This window comes from Pezoporus flaviventris, unplaced genomic scaffold (assembly GCF_033815535.1).
Source record: "Pezoporus flaviventris isolate CSIRO_AGI_PZ_B2104156 unplaced genomic scaffold, CSIRO_AGI_Pfla_v1 ptg000002l, whole genome shotgun sequence".
In the NCBI taxonomy this organism is placed as follows: domain Eukaryota; kingdom Metazoa; phylum Chordata; class Aves; order Psittaciformes; family Psittacidae; genus Pezoporus; species Pezoporus flaviventris.
The window spans coordinates 6,037,613-6,058,024 of NW_026892550.1; the positions used below are offsets into that span (position 1 = coordinate 6,037,613).

General features: G+C 37.9%; 1 protein-coding gene across 4 annotated transcripts in view; it reads right to left on the reverse strand.

Annotated features, from left to right (window-relative positions):
• ZFYVE28 (zinc finger FYVE-type containing 28) overlaps positions 1-20,412 on the reverse strand; it is a 147,719-nt gene that overhangs the window by 55,797 nt on the left and 71,510 nt on the right. For all 4 annotated transcript variants that reach the window (XM_061467446.1, XM_061467437.1, XM_061467428.1 and 1 more), the window contains exon 2: positions 18,942-19,082. In XM_061467446.1, coding sequence (XP_061323430.1) covers positions 18,942-19,082 — 141 coding nt within the window. The remainder of the gene's footprint in view (positions 1-18,941; positions 19,083-20,412) is intronic.

Below are 20,412 nucleotides of genomic sequence, written 5' to 3' on the forward strand. Positions count from 1 at the left end.
AAATTAACCTTGGACAATATTTGTATAAATAAAGTATAAAGTACTTTATGTGTTAACAGTTAAAACATTTTTACATAAATGTATTTTTTGCAAGTCTGTCATGAGGTAACACATTTCATTTCAATGAAGTCGTTAAAAACAAACAAGAAACCCCAAACAACATCCCATACATTTAAAGCACTCTGGCACACAATGTTCAACCACCTTCTCTAGAAAGAAATCTGGAAACCAAATGCTCTGTATTTCCTCCATGGCATTCCACGCACAGACCATGGCCAGCAGGTATGAGAGGAGACAGGACAAGAAAGCTAGGTTCACCCACAGAAAACAGAGACAATTTTAGAGATGCACCTCTCTCTCTCCTGGGTATAACACACTGCCAGGATCAGTGGGGCACTTGGATCCCTAGGAATCCACAGAGATGTCCGTTATAGAAAATGAGGGAAAAAACAACCTCACAATATTCTCTAGTGTAACTGCAAGGTGATCTTCAGTTCAAATCCTGGAAGAAGGCAGAGCAAAGATGCCCCTGTTTTGGCAGTGCCATTCTAGACCAGCGGCTGAAGAACATGGCAGCCAGCCACCACCTCTCCTCTCCAGCATAAAAAGGCAATAGTCAAGGAATCGTGCAAATTAGTATGATATTTTAGAGTTAGAAAAAGCAGGCTAATGGCAACTTTCCTATTTTCCTTCCTTCCATTGCTTAATTCCTGGTATTGAGCATATTTCTCTCATCATTATTTAGCTAGGGCTAGCTGGGGAGCAAAAGTATTTTGGAGTAGGTCCCATAAGATGATTAACTCCTGAATCACTTCTCACCCAAAGTTACAGAGCAAAGAGTAAAAGTGAGGATTAAAGCATTTAAATTGTAGAAGTGCACGAGTCACTCAATGTATTTTAAAGCTGTTATTAGTGGTCTATTTTGAGACAGGTGCTTTGCCTGTAGCTCCCACTTTATCACCAGAGCAATACAGGCTGGTACATCAGGTTGAAAAAGCCAGATTCCTGTTTTCAGGGAATTAATAGACGTTTGCAAAGATCTCTTAGTATTGGATAGAAACAGTGCTAACAAGTCATCCCACCAGTGAAATTTTACAAAAGCTGCAGGAAATACAAAGAAATATTAAAGCAGGGAACTCTGAGAAGAATTATACTTGAATCGGATTATATCAGATTCTAAATAATCCGATTCCATTTTATTTTAGGACATCTCCCAAATTATTTTACTTGCCACCAAACTCGAATATGGAAAAAAGCAATTTTCACTCTCTTGACTTTTTTTTGAACCCCACAGAATAGGATGAGATCCATATTGAAAAGCTTTCCTCTTTTTTATTTTTATGCACTATTTTCAAACACAAACTTATTCTACAGGAGCTACAAGAGGGATCAAATTCCCCTTTTACAATCACCCACATACCCAAAGTTCCTCATATATTGAAGAGTATTTTATGCAAATCAAGTAAAGCAACAGGATTCCAATTTTATGCAAATCAAGAAAGGAAATGCTCTGTATTTTTATTCTGTTTTTCTAACCATTATACCTTGTAAAAAAGTACTAAAATTCTGTCTAAATAATCTCAGGACATAATTATAAGAATCATGAAATTTTGTACCTCAATGCACTTAAATATTGCAACTGAAGGCAACAGGATATAATAAAGACAACTTGTCTTTTTACAAAGCAAATATAATACTATTTATTCAGTATAACATTTGTTTACCACCTAAATGACATTTAATATTCTTCCTCATTTCATCAATATTCCTATTATCTATAGATGTTTGTTTCAGAGCACTCAATAGCTACCAGCACATCTCCATGGCTGCCGAACTTCGAGTCAGTTTAAGAACAGTTATTTTTAAATTGTGCAGTCCTTAACCAGTATTTAAGTAAAACCAACAATTAACTTAAAACAATTGTCCAGTACTTAATTTAAACCATAGGAAATTAGAAGTTTAATATATATTTCCCAATGAAGATAAGTCACAATAGGTCAATCTCTGGACTAGTAGCAGCTATTTGTAAGGAGTTATCTGGCTTCGCACAGGCAGCTGGTCGTTCTGTCAAAAAGCTAATTAAAAAGATGAGTGTCTTTTCCTGCATACTCTAGTGGTGATACGGGAAGATTGAAGGAAGAATAGTTCTCACAACTTTGCCATTTAGTGTATAAATGCTGAAAGATTTCTACAGGGTGAATTCTTTGCTGCTTCAAGTTGTGCAGATCTTCTGATTTTCTACAAAGTTTATTTTATCCTACTACAGGAAAAACAACAACAAAAAAAATAATTCTCCCTCACTTTCCTTCCCTCTTCCATTCCTCTTCCTCGAGCCAGCCTGATCAGAGCAACCTAAACCGGAAATCTGGAATACTTGCTCCCATACTGATTTCAAATCTCAGCTGCTTTGAAACTGGAAGGATGCCAGACAATTTGGACAGACTATCCAATACACTGTAAGCAAATTAGTCTTTTCTTTAAAGGAGCTTCAAGAAGCATTCAATTTAGTTAATTACAGTATTCTGCTTCGTAAGCTGAGAAGGATTCGGTTTGGATACACGGTAGCATTGAGGTTTTGCTCTAATTTAAGCAACTGAAATCAATTAGTTGGAATTGAAGTACTAAATCTTTCACTTGATCAATTTTTCTACATAAAAGCCTTTTTTTTAGACATTAATGCATCCTTTGGTGGTTTTATCTGTTATCTTTTGGTTTATTTGCATAACGGAATGAGCACAGTTTTGTCTCAGCTGTTCTGTTTAGCCCTTCCAGCAGCACAACAGCCAGCCACTGCAGAGATTCTGCTTTGGGATTTACTCCAATTTCCTTGTTTCCTGGAAAACAGAGCTCAGGGTTTCACATAATGGAGAGCACTTACATTTTATCTTGGTAGGAAAGCTAATAGTGGTAGCAAGGCAATGAATGTAGTTAGCCACAGTAGAGGACAAAAAGTTGGTTTATTTTTGGTCGAGCAGTAATTGGCCATATACTCAATAATCAGAGCATAAAGCTAATAGCAACTGCTGCATTAGCTATTGCAATAGGTACAAAAAGAAAAGCAAGTAACTTCATTTTACTTATGCCCCTAAAACACGTGTTTAGACAAAAAAAGGCAGAAAATATCTACCCTTTTGTCCATGTCCTTGATAAAATCTATGCTGCTTTTTCACACTATTAAATACAACGTGACCTTCCTCAGGTCTTTTGCAAGATTACTTCAGAGGAAAGTAACTTCTCGTGTTGTTCAGTACCTCTTTAATATCCCTTTCTTGAATTACCAGTAAAATCTGGCCCAAGATAACACAATATGATAATATCACCGTGAGCTTAACTGATAGTATTTTAGCCTCTCCATTCAAACTTATCCTTCACATTTTTAATATCTTTCTAAGGCTTGACGTTAAGTTGCAAACCTCCTTCAACACCACACTTATGACAGAAACAACAGACGAACACAAATCAAGACCAAAGATAAAGCAAGATTTTGTTGCAATTAAAGCAATTAGCTAATATTCAGTTTTTTTATAAGTTACTTTCATGAACAGAAGAAACCAACAATAAGGTAACATATTCTTTCATTACTTTCATGTACGTAACAGGATTTCAAAGGACATCCAGAAGTCCTGGGTTCAGAAGCCAGTAGGGTCCCTACAGATGCCCCTTAAAGATCCAAAGTACCTCTTAAGACAGCAACAAGTTCCAATGCTCTCCCTCCAGCTCACCTTGTACAGAACCCAAAGGCTGTGCTTTCAGTTCCTTTTTTGCTTGAACAACTATTTTACTATTTCCCACTGCCAACACAGATTCACAAAATGGTTTAGGGGGGGAAAGACTTTAAGACCATCAAGTCCAATCATTAACCTAACACTGCCAAGTCCCTCACTAAACCATGTCCCTAAGTATGACATCTATATGCCCTTTAAAATAGCTCCAAGGGGTTTGGAACTACATGATCTTAAGGTCCTTTCCAATCCTAACTACTCTACGATTCTATGGCGACTCAACTACCTCCCTGGGCAGCCTGTTCCACACTTGATGACACTTTTAGCGAAGAAATTTTTCCTGATATCCAACCCAAGTCTCCCCTGGTGCAGCTTGAGGCCGTTTCTTCTCATCCTAGGTATTGCCACTAGTGCAAAGAGACCAACAACCACCTCACTACAGCCTCCTTTCAGGTAGCTGCAGACAGTAATACTGTCTTTTCTGACCCTCCTTTTCTCCAGGCTAAACAACCCGAGTTCCTTCAGCTGCTCCTCATAACATTTGTGTTCTAGACCCTTCACTGGCTTCACTGGACACACTCCATCACCTCAGTGTCTTTCTAGTAGTTGGAAGCCCAAAACTGAACACCGTGTTCGAGGTGCAGCCTTACCAGATCCCTCTGCAGCCTGTTCCTACCCTCCAGCAGATCAACACTCCCACCCAGCTTGGTGTTGACTGCCAGCTTATTGAGGGCACACTTCTAAATGCTCCCTAATTCTAGTCCTTTCACTTCCTGAAAGAACTTAGGCTTTTATGTATGAACTTTTGGCAGTAGCTCCTAGTTTAACCTCACCAACTCCAGAGCAGTACCAAATTTCATCATGAATTAAACACAACATGCATCTCTAGCAATTCAAATGATGTATCACCCAATCCCATCAACAATAATGCAGTTTGTATTGAACTTCAAGTTCAAAGCTTCTTGTCCTGAACTGTCTTGCTAGTGTACCCTCATCAGGGTACTAAGCACTCCAAACAGCACAGGTTTATTAATGGAAATTTTGATCTAACCTCCTGTATATATTCAAAATTTATTATGCATACACTGAATAATCACATCTCCCCAAGTGGAGCAATTGCTACATCTTAAGTGGTGAGCGCTGGCACACCAATTTTCAAACAGAAGAGGTTATAAATATTTGAGCACAGCTTCCATTAAAAATGCTTTTTTAACAATGATGTACTATTTATTGGCTAAAACATTTTTCCGTAAGGCAGTATGCACTGTTTTGATAAATTACCTTTAAATTTAATATATATTTGTTCTGAGCATCTCTGTCTCTTGCACAAAGACCTAATCATAGAATTGATTTCCCTCTTTTCTTACTAACCAAACATAGTTATAAACAGACCTTCTGTAAATGGGGATTCCTTTTTTATTTGCTGAAAGCTAAGACCAACTTGAAAGACTACATTAAATACAGCATCATTAGAAGGCATCATCCTCTCTCTGCAGAAAAGAACATTTTCTGATCTCAAAAATCTACATGTTCCTGATGCTAAAAAATAATAAAAAAAAAAACCAAACTATTTTACTCCTCTGTGCCAAAAAGCCGATAACTAATATTAGATATGACTGTGTAATGAAATTAAGTATACCTAAACTTGTACTGCCTGTTCTCAGTACAGAGCTTTACAGCCAAATGTCCCTTTATCAGTAAGGGATATAACTTAAGAGCTTCGTTCACAGTGAATCAAAACATGACTGGATAAATATCCTGGATATAAGACATGTTCTTACAGCAGTGTATATGTACTGAGGCCTTTTCTCTAAAGATCCCCAAGATTTCCCAAGCACAAAAGAATTTCAGCCTGGCACAGAGCTGGCACCACCCTCACTGTACTGCTCCAAAGCTGCTCCACAGCTGAGGCCACGAGCAGAATGGAGGCAATGTAATCTCGACTTCCTGCCACCTTCGCTTTGCCTTCCCATACTGCTGAGTGAAAGCATCCTGCATCCTCAACACGTGCAGTGCTGAGCTGGTGTGGAGCCAGCTTTCCTCCCTATGGCTCTCTGCTGCAAATTAATTCCCTGACCTGCAGCACACAGCATTTTCAATCCACTCTGCCCACAGCCTTAGATAACAGGCGGTTTCTCAGAATGACCTATTTGATCCATATGAGCAAGCAGAAACACATGAAAAAGCTTGTTAACATGGGAAACTACAATTTAAGACTACAGCAGTCTTTTCAAAGAAAAAGGTATCTTACATTATTACCAAAGAAAAAAGTATCTTCCAATATTAACCTCTTCCTATGTAAGATCAAATATGAATCCAAAACACAGAAAGAAAATAAAATTCTTGTCGGTTGTAGTGTTGGTCCAGCTTATGGTCAAGCATTTTATATTTTCTAGCCATCATACTAATCATACTATAATGAAAAACAATAGAAGTGCCAAAAGTTTCCCAGCAACGATCAAAAGTTGCTAAACAGAAGAAGATTTAAAGAAATGTTATTAATTACTATTCTTATTTTAATTAGAAATGTTTATTGCTGCATATTTGTTTCAACCTAGCTGTATCATTCCACTGATCACTGAACACCTGTGGGGGGAAAAGTCATAAGATGGCCATTTTCAGCCCGAGTCCAACAGAAGAAAAATCAACTCTTCTAATACTTAAATGCTATTTAGTGTATTCAGCACAATTACACTCGAGTTCTTTTTCCTTCATTCGCAGTGGAGTACAGTAAAAGCACATGAAAGGGTTCACAAGCCTGTCTGTTCTCAGAAGACACATTACAAGCTTTCACTAGGTCGCACAACCCAATACCAAACAGATACCCGACACCGACTGCTTGAAGATGTCAGGCAGCACAGAAGACATCTGTTGGAGCAGTGCAGCTCAAACAAGTAATCATTACTAGGAGTAATGAGATGACAAATGTTGTAATCAATTATAAAACAGATGAACTGGAAACTCTATAGGCAAAACCTTACAAGCTTTATTATCACAGATAAACAGTACAACGGAAACGTGCACTGCCGGGAATCGAAGGTTAATCTTGACATCATCCCTTAAACAATGCTTTTCTTTCACTTCCTTTTCTAAACTGGCACTGTCCCTACTTAAATTACATTGGAAGAGATTATGTAAAAGAGAGCAATTTTCTTTGAACAAACCTTGGCTCACTCTCCCATCAGTCAACTGCCCAATCTTTCTGGCATGAATTTCTTGCTTTCCTACATCTGCATCAAGTCTCTTAAATACAGACCTTGTGACAATTCCTCTAGAGCCACTAGCTCTGTTATATTTTAGCACAGGCCTCACAAACAGGTACAACACAGAAAATGAGCATGATTCCCTCCTTACCACAGAGCAGTGAGCATTGCCCAGGTGTTCCTATACAACTGGATAGGCTGGACAGAATCTGCTTTTGGTTCCTATTTCTTCCCTCTACTATTCAAAAATACCTTTGTCACCTACAGTTTCTAAACTCTGGCAACAAAGATTTCTTTCACTCAACTTCTTTACTTGATCTCAATAATTACCCTGCTGTCTCCTTCACTGACTTCCACTAACATAACTAATACAGTGTCTCAAGGGTTGCAAATTAAACAGGCTAGAAAGACTTGACCATTACTTTAGCTAAAAGTACTCCTGGCTCAATCCACACCATTAAACCTTTATATCAATTAACAAGATAACATCAGGCATACATTCTTGCCAACTTCTAACCAATCACTAGGTTTCAGAATCCAGCAGGGAGTTTTTAACAGCTTTAGTCTAACTTGTCTCCTTTAATGAGATCTATTTCTGATTAATTCTATAAGAAAACATTCTTCGATGGACAGATGCAATCAAACATGAAAACCACGCACCTCTGAACTGCCTCATTGTTCACAGTGATTATGGTACATACTCCCAGTTTGCTCTTGTCAAGAATGTTAATGAACACAATATTTCTTAGATAACTCACTGCCAATCCACTATGGCACCAGCATTGTCCTATGAGTTATTTAACAGCTCTTCACAAATACCTTCTTCATCGAGGGATGCTCATTAATGCCGACTTTCTTTTTAAGAATTGCTTCTCTTCAGCATGGATACAATTCAGATAAAGCACAGAATAAAAGGACATTTCATCCCCCCTCCCCCAAGAGATTCCTTATTCTCATACCCCTTAAATTTATCTGATCACAGGAGACACCTTCAGATAAGCTGCACCTTCTTTTTCACCAGAAATAGAAAACCACTTTTCATCAGAGGCAGGCACCAAGCAGCATAAGGCCATTCTGCACTGTAAGCGTTAGGCAGCAAGGGCAACTTTCGAAGTCAGCACCTTATCTCAAATACTTTGCAGCTTTTGTTCTCACCTCCAGGCAGACACAGGCTGCCTCACTGAACTCTCAACTTATTTGCATAGAAGCACTGACTGCTTTCAGTGCACTGATCCACAGTAACCCAGGCAATTTCTCTGTGAAAGTTCACAGAATGACTCTGCAAATACAAGCACCATCAGACAGCTCAAGATGTGGTTTTCTAGAGTTCTAACACTAACCACAACTTATTTAAACTGGCTGTGGATAAGATCTATACACCCACTGCTCTCTTTCCCCCTCTGCAGACACTCCAACTTCATGTCAGCACTTTCATGCCAGGGTGCATCCCCACACATAGTGAATCAATATGATCATTTGGTTGATCAAAGCCTCCTCTACAACCAGGCTTCCAGGTGACCCCACCCGCTCCATGGCTGTTCACTCACTGCTGGAACACAAGCCAGGTTCCTGGAGCGCATGGACTGGTGCTGGAAGGAAGGACAGACAAGACTACCTACTTCTGAGGACAGCAGTTTCACATCAGTTTAAGCTGTGTTTTGATGGGGTACCAGGCTGAAGTGTGGGGATAGGAAAAAGAATCGAGTAAATTTGGAATAGAAAACCTTTCAACTGACACTGCCAATGGACCATGGAATTACACCTAAGGAACTAACACAGAAATACTTGTTTGTGAAGATTTTTTAAATAAAAATCAAAGTTTATTTACCTTGTTTGCCCATACTCAACCAAGCAATAAGGTAAGGGATTTACCGAAACTAAAATGTTTATAACATTTCTACTGAGTGCCCAAGGGCTGGCTTGAATCAAAGACTGGGCGATCCACATGCAAAGCTGCTGCAGTTATCACAGGACTCTAACCGAAACCACTGAAATTTATATAAAAATATTTTGTCCTGAAATCGCTCTATCCATTTCTGTTGATACAGTTATAAAACCTAGTAACGTTAGTCTATAGCACTGGTAGATTTAAAAGCCTTTACCTTCTAAGAAAGAACACACTTCAGATGAAAAAACAATGGAAAATCTGATTTCACCGAGTACAGAGTTAATTGAGAGAGTTATGCTGCAGTTCTGCAGCTGCAGATAACAGACAAAGGCCAATGTGGTATTATACCACTAACAGAGTTATAGAATCATAGAATAGTTAGGACTGGAAAGGACCTTAAGATCATCTAATTCCAACCTCCTGCAGGGGGGGACACAACACACTAAACCATGTCACCCAAGACTCCATCCAAACTGGCCTTAAACACTGCCAGGGATGGAGCACTCACTAGTTCGGTGGGCCCACAACAGTTCAATTCAAAACTGCAGAGCCCAGATCTTTAAATACCTCTATTCTAACACAGAATGTTCAGGCCTAGGATAATTTCCACTATCTGTATTTTTTAAATGAGTTGATAGAGGATCTCCTAAAAATTTACATAAAGATAATGCTGCCTTCTTTGTTAAGAGGGCCCTTAAAGTTTCCTTTTCTCAATTATAAAATATGATGTACTTTCAGACTTATCTGCATTGCAGAATAAGCCAAACAACCACAAATGTGTTAATTAGATCTACTGAGAGAACTCTTCACATTCCAGCTTCAGGGTTAAATTATTTTCCAGTCACATTTGCAAAACCCCTATGGAGGGCAAGAGTACAAATAATAAACAGGGCTGACACTGAGGCCAGAAGTTTGTAGCAATGTGTGAAAATGGATAATATTTTCTAATCCCAGTTACCACACAAGTCAAAAGTAGATATCGCTCTGCAAGCCCACTGGAATTCATCCTTATCTGTTTATGATGCTACATCGGACCTAGCCAGAGAAACAAAACAAAAAAAAATACAACAAAAAATAAGACCTTCTTACAATATGGGAACAATTCTAAAAGCAAAAATTACAACAGATTGTCATTGAAACTGTTTCTCTCCGTGCCTCAGTTGCACAAATCAATTCAACAAGCTTTCCAGCCTAAAGACCACTTACATTTCTATTTCTATTATTTCTACTAACTACTGATCCATTTTGAGTAAGTGGAACAGCAGCAAATTTAGCAGTAGTACAGATACCCTGGGGTAACTAAGAAATCAAAGAATACAAGTATCTGTTGCTTGTTATTTGCTCAAGTAATCTTCTTGCACAGAAACCTTGAGAACCAAAAATGTATTCTCAGGGTAAACCCAAGAAATTATATTGTGTACATCATATGGTAGTATCAAGAACACTACATTTTTCAATTAAATTTGAGGCTTTCTTCTGAACTGTGGAACAAGCAGTATCAGCATATAAGTTAGTTTTAATTGCTTTATAGTGGGAAGAACTGTGTACTTGGGGGTAATACTGCTGCTGTTCACTTCAACACTATTTTACACAGCATTGAAGGAATAGTACTATGCTTTAGAAACTGGAAATCCAGCAGGAGAGAGCAGATAGCATAAGGAAAAAGGTAAGCATGCTTAACCAACATAACACACTTCCTGCATAACTCATTTCACACAAGTCTTTATTTTCTGAAGCCTTCATACATGTGCTAAGTAATGGGAAGTTTTTGCATGCTCAGATAGGTCAAAAGCCTGTAGTAGCAAAGCTTACCATCCGATGCCTCCTCTCCAACATCAAAGACTTTCCTTTACCGCAAGCTGTTCTCATACCATTTCTCAAACCATTTCCAACTTTTTAAAGCAATATTAACTTCCTAATAGAGGTAATTCTTTCAAAAATCATTGGGTTTTTATATGACTGTCTTAAAGTCTGCATTTGTGACAGAAGACAGTCACAGTATTGTTACACCACAAATGGAACTTGGAGTTATGACTGAACGATTTAAACTTCTCCTCTCTGTCTAATCATAAAGTTACGATGACTGAACAAGCTACCTGCATGGGTAAGTTTATTTTCTTTCCAACACCTTGAACTCCAACCGCTCAGTTTAGCATTAAATTATATCCTAACAGTAACAGAGCAGTCTAAAATTCACCTATTCCCTCAAACTCCCAAGTATTTTGTAATCCCTCATTCCAATATGTAGAAGTCCTGGTTGAACTCAGTGCAGAATATATGTAGATGTAGCTATGTATCTACATGAACATCTAAATGCTTCATTTTATTTAAGGAAAACTTATCACAACCTGACACAAGAGAAAACAAGGTTGCACGACATTCCACAAAACACTTGTCATAATAATCCATTATTCATATTTTAAATATATACACAACAGTTATTATATTATTACAATGCTGTTATATCTCTTGAAAATAGATGAAATAGTTAATAATTCATGAATTATTTCATATAGAAAGAGCTAGCCTTTATTTTAACATTAAGGTCACAAGGAAAATTAAATTCCTCTCCTAAGAACTGTCTTAAAAAAAAAAATTATTTGCTACCTTGTCTGTCTTATCGTACTTCCCCAGCATTAAAGAAAAATGAAATGAAAAAGCTTCCAACAGAAAAAAACAGACTTAATCCCCAAGTACAGAAATATCACCAAATAAATAATTTGCAAGTATTGTTAAATTTGCTAATGTGGTGCTACCACGTGTATGTGGAGGAAAAGGCAATTTTTAACAAATTTAAGTCATGAGACTACATAAACAATGCAGAGGCTGCTATTAGAATTTATCCTTCTTTGCAACAGTGAAAAGAAAATGTTAAAATGTAGCAAATTACAATACAAGAGAGCTGACATCAATCCTCTGACAGCCATGGTGAAGAACTATAAAGCCCCTAATAGTCAGGCATCGATTCCTATGGAACTGGATCTGGTAGAGGCTCATACTATACCAATGCTGAGAAAAGCCAGTTTTAAAATGACCTGGCTCCATTGTCCTCATTTAGCCTTTGAATGCTCTGGGAATTACACCACTGTGTCCCAGGTCTACTATGTCAATATTCAATCAAGATACCAACCTGTCAATTTTTTCTTAGTATAGTAAGTATGATCTAGGGCAGATAATCGTGCTCTAAGAAATGAAACCTCATCTTTTAAAATAGAATGTTACAGCAGTTCATAAACTCAGAAATTTAGAGCCTTTACAGCCGGGTTCTCTTTCAAAAGAAGAAAATACTGTACCTTTTTTTTTTAATTTGAATAAAACTTTTAACAATTAGACCAAAACCAAACAGCTAAAAAACCCCACTGTTTTTAATGAAGTATACATAAAATATTAATCTTGCTCTCCTGTTATTCCCTCATGTCCTAAATGGATGACTATCATCTTCCACCCAGGACAGTACTCTCTCATAGGAGTTTGCACACAATTAAATGCAGTCACTGGAACCAGATGATCTTGAAGGTCTCTTCCAACCCAAACCATTCTGTGATTCTATGATTTTAGCGTTCCACTCTGTGACAAAGGACATTTCCCAGGGGGCTCCCAGTAGCATTCTACCTTTTACTCATTGTTTCCCACAGCTCATTTTCACCCTATTTCCACACTCTACCATGAACTATTTCTGTCTGCAGGCTTGAACCACTCTTAACGCATATTCCTTTATAAGGGCAAAACTTTGGTTTTTTTTGACACTTGACTCTCAACTCATTTCATAGTGATGTTTTCAGTTGTTAAATTGAAGAAAAACTATGGAGATAAGTCTGGCTGAAACACAGCATTTTTGATAACATTCTCCACGTATTTTATATTGCTACAGAAATTGAGACAGACAAGTGATAACAACACAACACTGAAATATGCTTTAGCTTTCTCTAAGGGCTCCAATTCCTCAGCAACATTAAGTAACACTGTGATAGATAAGGAGGTTCAGATTCATAGGTGTCTGCTTCTCACCTACTATACGGAGGAGTGACCTATGCATGAAGCAACCCACTAAAAGCTACATTTGAAGCTTAATATTACAGCAAACAAACTGCTGACAGCTGACTTGAAAATGCAGGACTGCCAATTGCAGCAATTCAAGAGGTGCTTTCTGAGCAGGCAAATAGCAAGGAAAGAGTGAAGAGCCAGTATAATATACCATCAGTAACCACAGTGTCAATCACTGCTATCAGTGAGACAGAAACAGTCATGTTTCACAAATATCACAGATTCTCCATTTTACTGTGCTGTAGTACAGCGCCAGAGTAATACAGTCAGGCAAATCCATGGTTTACTTCAGGTCAGTCCCCTAACGGGGGAAAATTCCTTCCTAGTGCACATTTGCAGCTCAAATTACCCATTGCTAAGACAACAATCTGCAACTCAAGGAACAGTTTTGATAAAACCATGCTGGGAATTGACTTAGATGCTATTCTAAGACCTTGCTACTACACACAGAGAAGTAATTCTCAGTGTACTGAAACAGCAAGTACTACAATCCTGGTGCCACTTCCACAATGTCAAGTACTTATGCACAGGTTTGATATTCACCTGTCAAGTCCTAACCAAAACTTTGCTTTAGAGACAAACGTTTTTTTTTTCTCTTTCCTCTTAAAACCAATGAAGTTCTGTAATATGTAACAATAAACCTAGTTCCATTTAAGTAGCTTAAATAATGTTTTTAACCATTTTGTCAATTCAAGTATCTTGTAGACATTAATCTATGTGAAAATAGCAATTCATTTAAAGAAATATCACTAATTCATAGGTGATTAATTAAAAGGTGTACACAAACTACCATTACTTCAATACCCTGTGATGTTGGAAGCAACTTAGAAAATGACACCTCATTAACCACTAATATAAAAATACTTCAAACCAAAACTGAGCTGAACCAGCACTGCATATTTCTCAAGATTCCCTGATGCAAACATGCTTACGAAAAAATGTCCTTTCCCTCTACTACCATCAACCAATTTCAACAAACTGAAGTATGACATCCTACCTATCCTTTTTTTCATTTAAGATAAACTTACATAGCTTTTCACCTGCACACTTAAGTTACTGTTAATTTTAACTGAAACCAGTAGAGGAAGAAGTGTTTTATTCTGTGGTCTAGTATTAAATAGACAAATGCAAAATACTTTATTAGTAGTATGCTATGTTCTACCACTGGCATGCAAACACCAAGTCAAAAAAAGAGATGTCATTTTTATACTAGGCTATCATAACTGGGAAGAAGTGTTATATCACATTAACATGAAAATGAAAAAGCAAAGCATGTCATTACCTTGATTCTTACTCATAAATATATACTACACAGCATCATAATATACAGTTAACTCACAGGATTTGAAATCCAAATTGCAAGATCTCCGGAAGTTTTGAAAGGTTAATTTACTGTAAAAAGCTCAATTTTTATCATTGAGTAGTATTAAGGCAGAACAGCATAAGACAACATTCTGACTAGCAGTTCTTTACTAAAGAACTGTTAACAGTCTTCAAAACTGAAGTCCTCTGCGTATCACAGAATCACTTGTGTCGGAATGGACCTTAAAGATCATCTAGTTCTAACCCGCTGCCCCAGTGCACCATACCTTCAACTTGCCTTGAGTAATACTGCTGTATGTATGTATGTCTACTATAAAGCAGAATACTTTATTTAGGCACAGTCCTTTTGTTTTGTCTCAATCTGTTCATACACTACAGTAAACATGGAGCTCTAACAATAGTACCAAAAGTTGAAAGAATAGATAGAGACATAAAACTCAGCTCTTCAGATATGCTAAAGAGCCAATAGAATATAACCTCTCTCTAAAGAGAATCACAGTTTGTAAGAGTTGTTGGTCTCTCAGAAAAAAAAAAAAATTACACCAATTTAAAGACATTAGTTAATAAAACTTTCAAATAAATGTTCTCTACTTCATAAAATTTTCCACAAAACAAAATGTCAAAACATCTGTCAATCAAACAAACTATCAGTAAATCTGAAATTAAGCAATTCAGGAACAATGAATTTCAAAATCAGACAAAAAGGCAGAAGGGACAGGGATTCCAGAAATCTTTGCCCATAGAAAACACTAAAATTTGATAGAAAGACTATGCCTATAAACTTCATGGAGGTAAAAACTGGCAATAATCTGGGAACTTTAGTAATACATAGAATCATACCACAGTATACCAGGTAGGAAGGGACCTCCAAGAACCAGCTGGTCCATCTTTTCTAGCAAAAGCATGGTCTATACAACACGGCCCAGAACCTGAATCTTAGGTGTCCAACGCTGGAAAATCTACCACTTCCCTGGGGAGTTTATTCCAATGGCTGACTGTTCTCATTGTGAAAAGTTTCCTCTTGTGTTCAGTCAGAATCTCCCCAAGAGTAACTCGTGCCCATCACCCCTCATCTTTTCCATGTGACTCCTTGTAAAAGGCAAGTCTCCATCTTCTTTGTAGCCATGCTTTAAATACTGCAACACAGCGGTAAGGCCTACCCTGAACCTTCTTTCCTGAAGGCTGAACCGACCCATTTCCCCCAGCCTTTCTTCACACAGCAGGCTTCCAGTGTTTTGATCATCTTTGTGGCCCTCCTTTGGACTCTCCCCAGCATGTCCACATCTTTTTTGTATAGTGGGGATCAAAACTGAATACAAAAAAAGGACAAAAAAAAGAAAAAAGAAATCATGCAAAGACTAAGAGCCTGGTGAACTATGTCATGTGCTCACAAGTTTCTTTTTAAATGCATTGCCAGAAAAAAAAAATCAGAAAGAGCACATTTCTAACTAAAAAAAAGGTCTCAGAATTGTGTGACCGGGGTTGCAGGTGTCGCTAAAGTACTGCCCAAGTCAGCTGTTATTCCTAGCTTCAGAAGCATGACCTTCCATTAGAACCAGTTTAACCCTAGGACTAGCTGTTAGTTCTCAACCTACCTCAAACCTCACCGTACTTTGGTCTAAAACTGATTTTTCTGCCTTACTATGCAATATTAGTCAACACCTACATTCTGAATCCTTACTAAAATACTGCTGCTCCTCGTTTGGCATTTACATGACAAGTTCTTGAAAGGAAAAGCTAAAACCCATTGCTTTTACACAAAGTACTACAAAATAATTAAGTCCTAATTAGCAAAAAGCCATTTTTGACATGACATTTGACGATGATCTGACCTATTCTGCAGAAAATTAGGCATCTCAAAAATAGCTACATGAGAAAAATAAACCCATCTCCATCTTTTCTTTCAGTTCCAGCAGCAGATTGTTTTAGTAACAGCAATCTGCTTCACAAATGAAAAGAAGAAATTACTAGGCATCAGAAGATATTAAGTCACGGGGTGGTGAGTCACTATATAACAAGCCAAACAAACTGACCAAGGAGCTACTGAAGCCTGCATTTCTTGCATTCCTACAGGTGAAACATTCAGAGAAGCTATGTTTTAAAGAAAACAGCTCCTCAACTCTGCCTATACTAAAAAATAAACCAGAAAGGCTGCGCACCGGCAGAAATAAATTGCCATCCCTAAGGATAAGACAGCAAAGAAGGAGATTGTATCATGGTATTGTTCATCCACCACTATTGTTAAGAAAGCCTTTTCTAAGAAAACAGTTTGGAAAATATTTGCCTAGAAAGTTTGTGGATGTGGAATGTCCATTACTGAAGGTTTATAAGAATAAGTCAGATAAGTCACTCTTCATAAATATTCAGGTAAAGCTGATCCATCACACTGAAGACTAAAGCCAATGACCTTTCAAGACGATTCTCACCTTTATTCCGCACCTCCCCCCCCCCCCAAATCACTGAATATTGACTGTTACTAAACTTGCAGTTTCTAGTGGTAAACCCTTAAACTCCATGTTTTTTTCTAGGGACAGTCTACAGAGATACTATAAGTAGGCAGAAGTATTAAAATTGTTTTTGACAAAAATGCATTGACTGTGAACTCTCTGCAAGTGCTCTTCAAAAAAACTGCACTTCTTAGTTTTCTTGCAAGCAAGCAATACCTGACTTTTTTTTTTCTTTCCAGACTCAGCTAACTTACTGTGAATACTTGCTATAGCGATGAAGGAACTGGTCTTCCAACTCATCTTAACTTGATTAGTGATGAAATTCTTCCCCGTAATGAAGTTGGGTACATTTGATTAATAGTAAGAAATTCTCGAAAGAGGCAAATCAAAATATATCCTTTACAGTTAACTGCCATTGTTTTACTTGGTGGAAATGTGAAAATGATTTCAATGAGAAAATGAACATGAGCCAGCAGTGTGTGTTCACAGCCCAGAAAGCCAACCCTATCCTGGGCTGCATCAAAAGGAGCATGACCATGAGACCTCACCTGGAGTATTGTGTGCAGTTCTGGTGTCCTCAACATAAAAAGGACATGGAACTGTTGGAACAAGTCCAGAGAAGGGCCACGAGGATGATCAGGGGACTGGAGCACCTCCCGTATGAAGACAGGCTGAGGAAGTTGGGGCTGTTCAGCCTGGAGAAGAGAAGGCTGAGTGGAGACCTCATAGCAGCCTTCCAGTATCTGAAGGGGGCCTATAGGGATGCTGGGGAGGGACTCTTCATTAGGGACTGTAGTGATAGCACAAGGGGTAATGGGTTAAAACTTAAACAGGGGAAGTTTAGATTGGATATAAGGAGGAAATTCTTTACTGTTAGGGTGGTGAGGCACTGGAATAGGTTGCCCAGGGAAGCTGTGAATGCTCCATCCCTGGCAGTGTTCAAGACCAGGTTGAACAGAGCCTTGGGTGACATGGTTTAGTGTGAGGTGTCCTTGACCATGGCAGGGGGTTGGAACTGTATGATCTCTCCTTTCCAACCCTAACTATTCCATCATTCTATGTAAGTGAATCTTTATTACTATGGTCTTTCCACTTCTAATTCTCCTGAGCTGAAAGCAAGAGTTTCGTTTTCACACAGAAATCCTCCTACCAGCTGAGCATATGGTGTATTCTGGACTTGAACCTACTTTGGTTTAAAGTGTTTTTCTTGGGTGTGCTGGAGAGGAAGTATCAAAGCATCTGTGCAAGTACCAAGCGTACCACAAAAATTTCTACCTCCAAAAATTTGGATTTTATTATTGAAAAACTTGGTGTCAAACAGCATACACTGTGAAGGGAAAGTTGTATTTTCCTCAAGGCTTTTGCAATTTCTGAATTGTTTTACTTATTAAATTATCCTGGTTTAATCCAGCAGGAAACCAAACACCACACAGCCATTCACTCACTCCCCTGTCCCTCAAATGGATGGGAGGGGGTAAAATTTGTGGGTTGACATAAAGACAGTTTAGTAAGAAAGAAGCTGAAGAGTCCTTGATCACTGCTTAGCAACAACTAAAAGAGTGTGTTATCAACATTATTCTTCCCCTAAATCCAAAATACAGCACTATACCTGCTACTGGGAAGAAAAGTATCTCTATCCCAGAGAAGACTAAGACATTAATGAAACTGCAAAACCATCCAAATTAGAGAGCTAGATTTGGCTGCATTGGTCTTTGCTCTAATTCTTCTCCCTTCAAGTCTCACTCAAAACATAGCCATGGTTTCAGCAAAGACTCTCAGCCATCTTTCTGGTTTAGGTGAACCGTACTACACAACAGGAACTTAAAGACAGATTCCTACTTTTCAAATAATCTACAGACAAAAGCCCTCTTTTGCTTGGTTCCTCAGTACTCCACTCATTTTCAAGACTATTCACAAGAAGCAGATAATACTCTTTTCCATAAGATCAGCACAGCTACCAGCTGTCTTCACATTGTTCATTTATTGAGGAAAAGCCATCAGATTCATGAAGTATGAAAGCTGAGCAGCTACAAAAGAAATGCCTACTTCATGCTGCCTGAAGTTTTGAAACAAGCAATTTGATGTTTGTTCTTATTTAAGGGAATGCATTAACACTCTTAAGTGAGATGTAGTAGATTTAATTTATGGATAGTGTTTTCAAAAACACATACTTTAAAATTAGGAAGGGCATATATCTACCAAAGATTCATTTTAAAGGGACTTGACAATAAAAACTAATACAATAAATGATTATGTAAGACATTTCATGTATGCAAAAATGTCAATGAAGTCAGAAAGGTGGCATTTTGATTACCTGACAAGAGCGAAACTGGTTGACTAGCAGCGTACATCTCTGTGGGTCTTTCCGTCCATCCAAACTGTCCAGCTCAGCTGCTACTTGATTTAATTCCTCATCAGCATAGTAGAACTGAGCAAGGAGCTGTGGGTCTGTTCTCTGTATTGAAGACAAAGAAATACACAATATTACATTATTTTTGCAAATAAAAGCACACTTCTTAGAATCACAGAATGGTTTGGGTTGGAAGGGATGTTATTGCTCATCCAGTTCCAAACCCAATGCCGCAGGCAGGGATACCTTCCAGTAAACCAGGTTGCTCCAAGCCTCATCCAACCTGGCCTCGAACACTGCCAGGGATGGGGCAGCCACAGCTTCTCTGGGCACCCTGTGCCAGCTAACTTTTTAATTGCTATTTTTTTTTTTTACATATAAGTCAGAAAATTAGTGTGGCATCGTGGAAAAGAATTTCTTTATGCAGACTCTCACATAACAAAGTCAGGCATTACTCAGCTACCACATCTCCAAAATCATCCCGGCGTTCTCACTACTTCTGGCATAATTATCTGGTGGAACAAACAACTGAATCATGTTTTGTTTATTAAACAAAAGTATACTTCAGCTCTAGGCAAAACAAGAACAAAATGGCTTTCCAAGTTAAAAAACAACAAATGCAAACACCCAAATCTATTAAGCACTGTGGTAACCCCTACAATATGATGCACAGTTCTACCTGGACCACAAGAATCAACTCACAGAAAGGGAAGGTACTGAATCTACATTGCCAGGGATGAATAGATGTAAAGACTTCACAAAGCATATAACAGGATTACATAAGGGATTACAGAGAAAACTGTAATGCCTTCCAAAAACAAGTCTTCCAAATGGAAAGAACAGAATTATTACAATGGATTTGGAGCTACACTAAAGCAAAACAGAATAATAATAAGAGTAAAATAATAAAGAAAGCTGTCAATACTTTTGATGATGCATATCAATAATAGTTTACCCCATAAGATTTTTTTGTTATTAAATATTAATAAATGGAAGTTTTGAAGTCTATGAAAGCTTTCATCAAAATACAGGAAAAATAACCGATCAGTGTGCATGGAAGGAGGAAATATGAATTCTGACTGTTAAAGAGTGGAGGTACAAGTGGGAGGAGGGAGGGAGCAGATTTTGTAGCAGTCAGCAACGTGGTGAAAGATTCATGGGCTCAGATAAGCACAACATTATTCTTAAGTAGTAGTCAGTAAAACATACATGATATTTGTAGGAAATGTGTATAAAGTAAAACCAGTTGTTTTAATCACAGTGTAAGAAACATTAACACTATACTAACTGTAGACTGGGAATTAGAACTGTCACTAGAAGACAACAAACCCACACTGATACTACAGAAAAGAGCTGCAAAGTATCTGAAATGTTTTTGTTCTTCAGTGCTTTAAGAATTAACAAAATACTTTTAGAAGGACGAGGTTATGTCTAT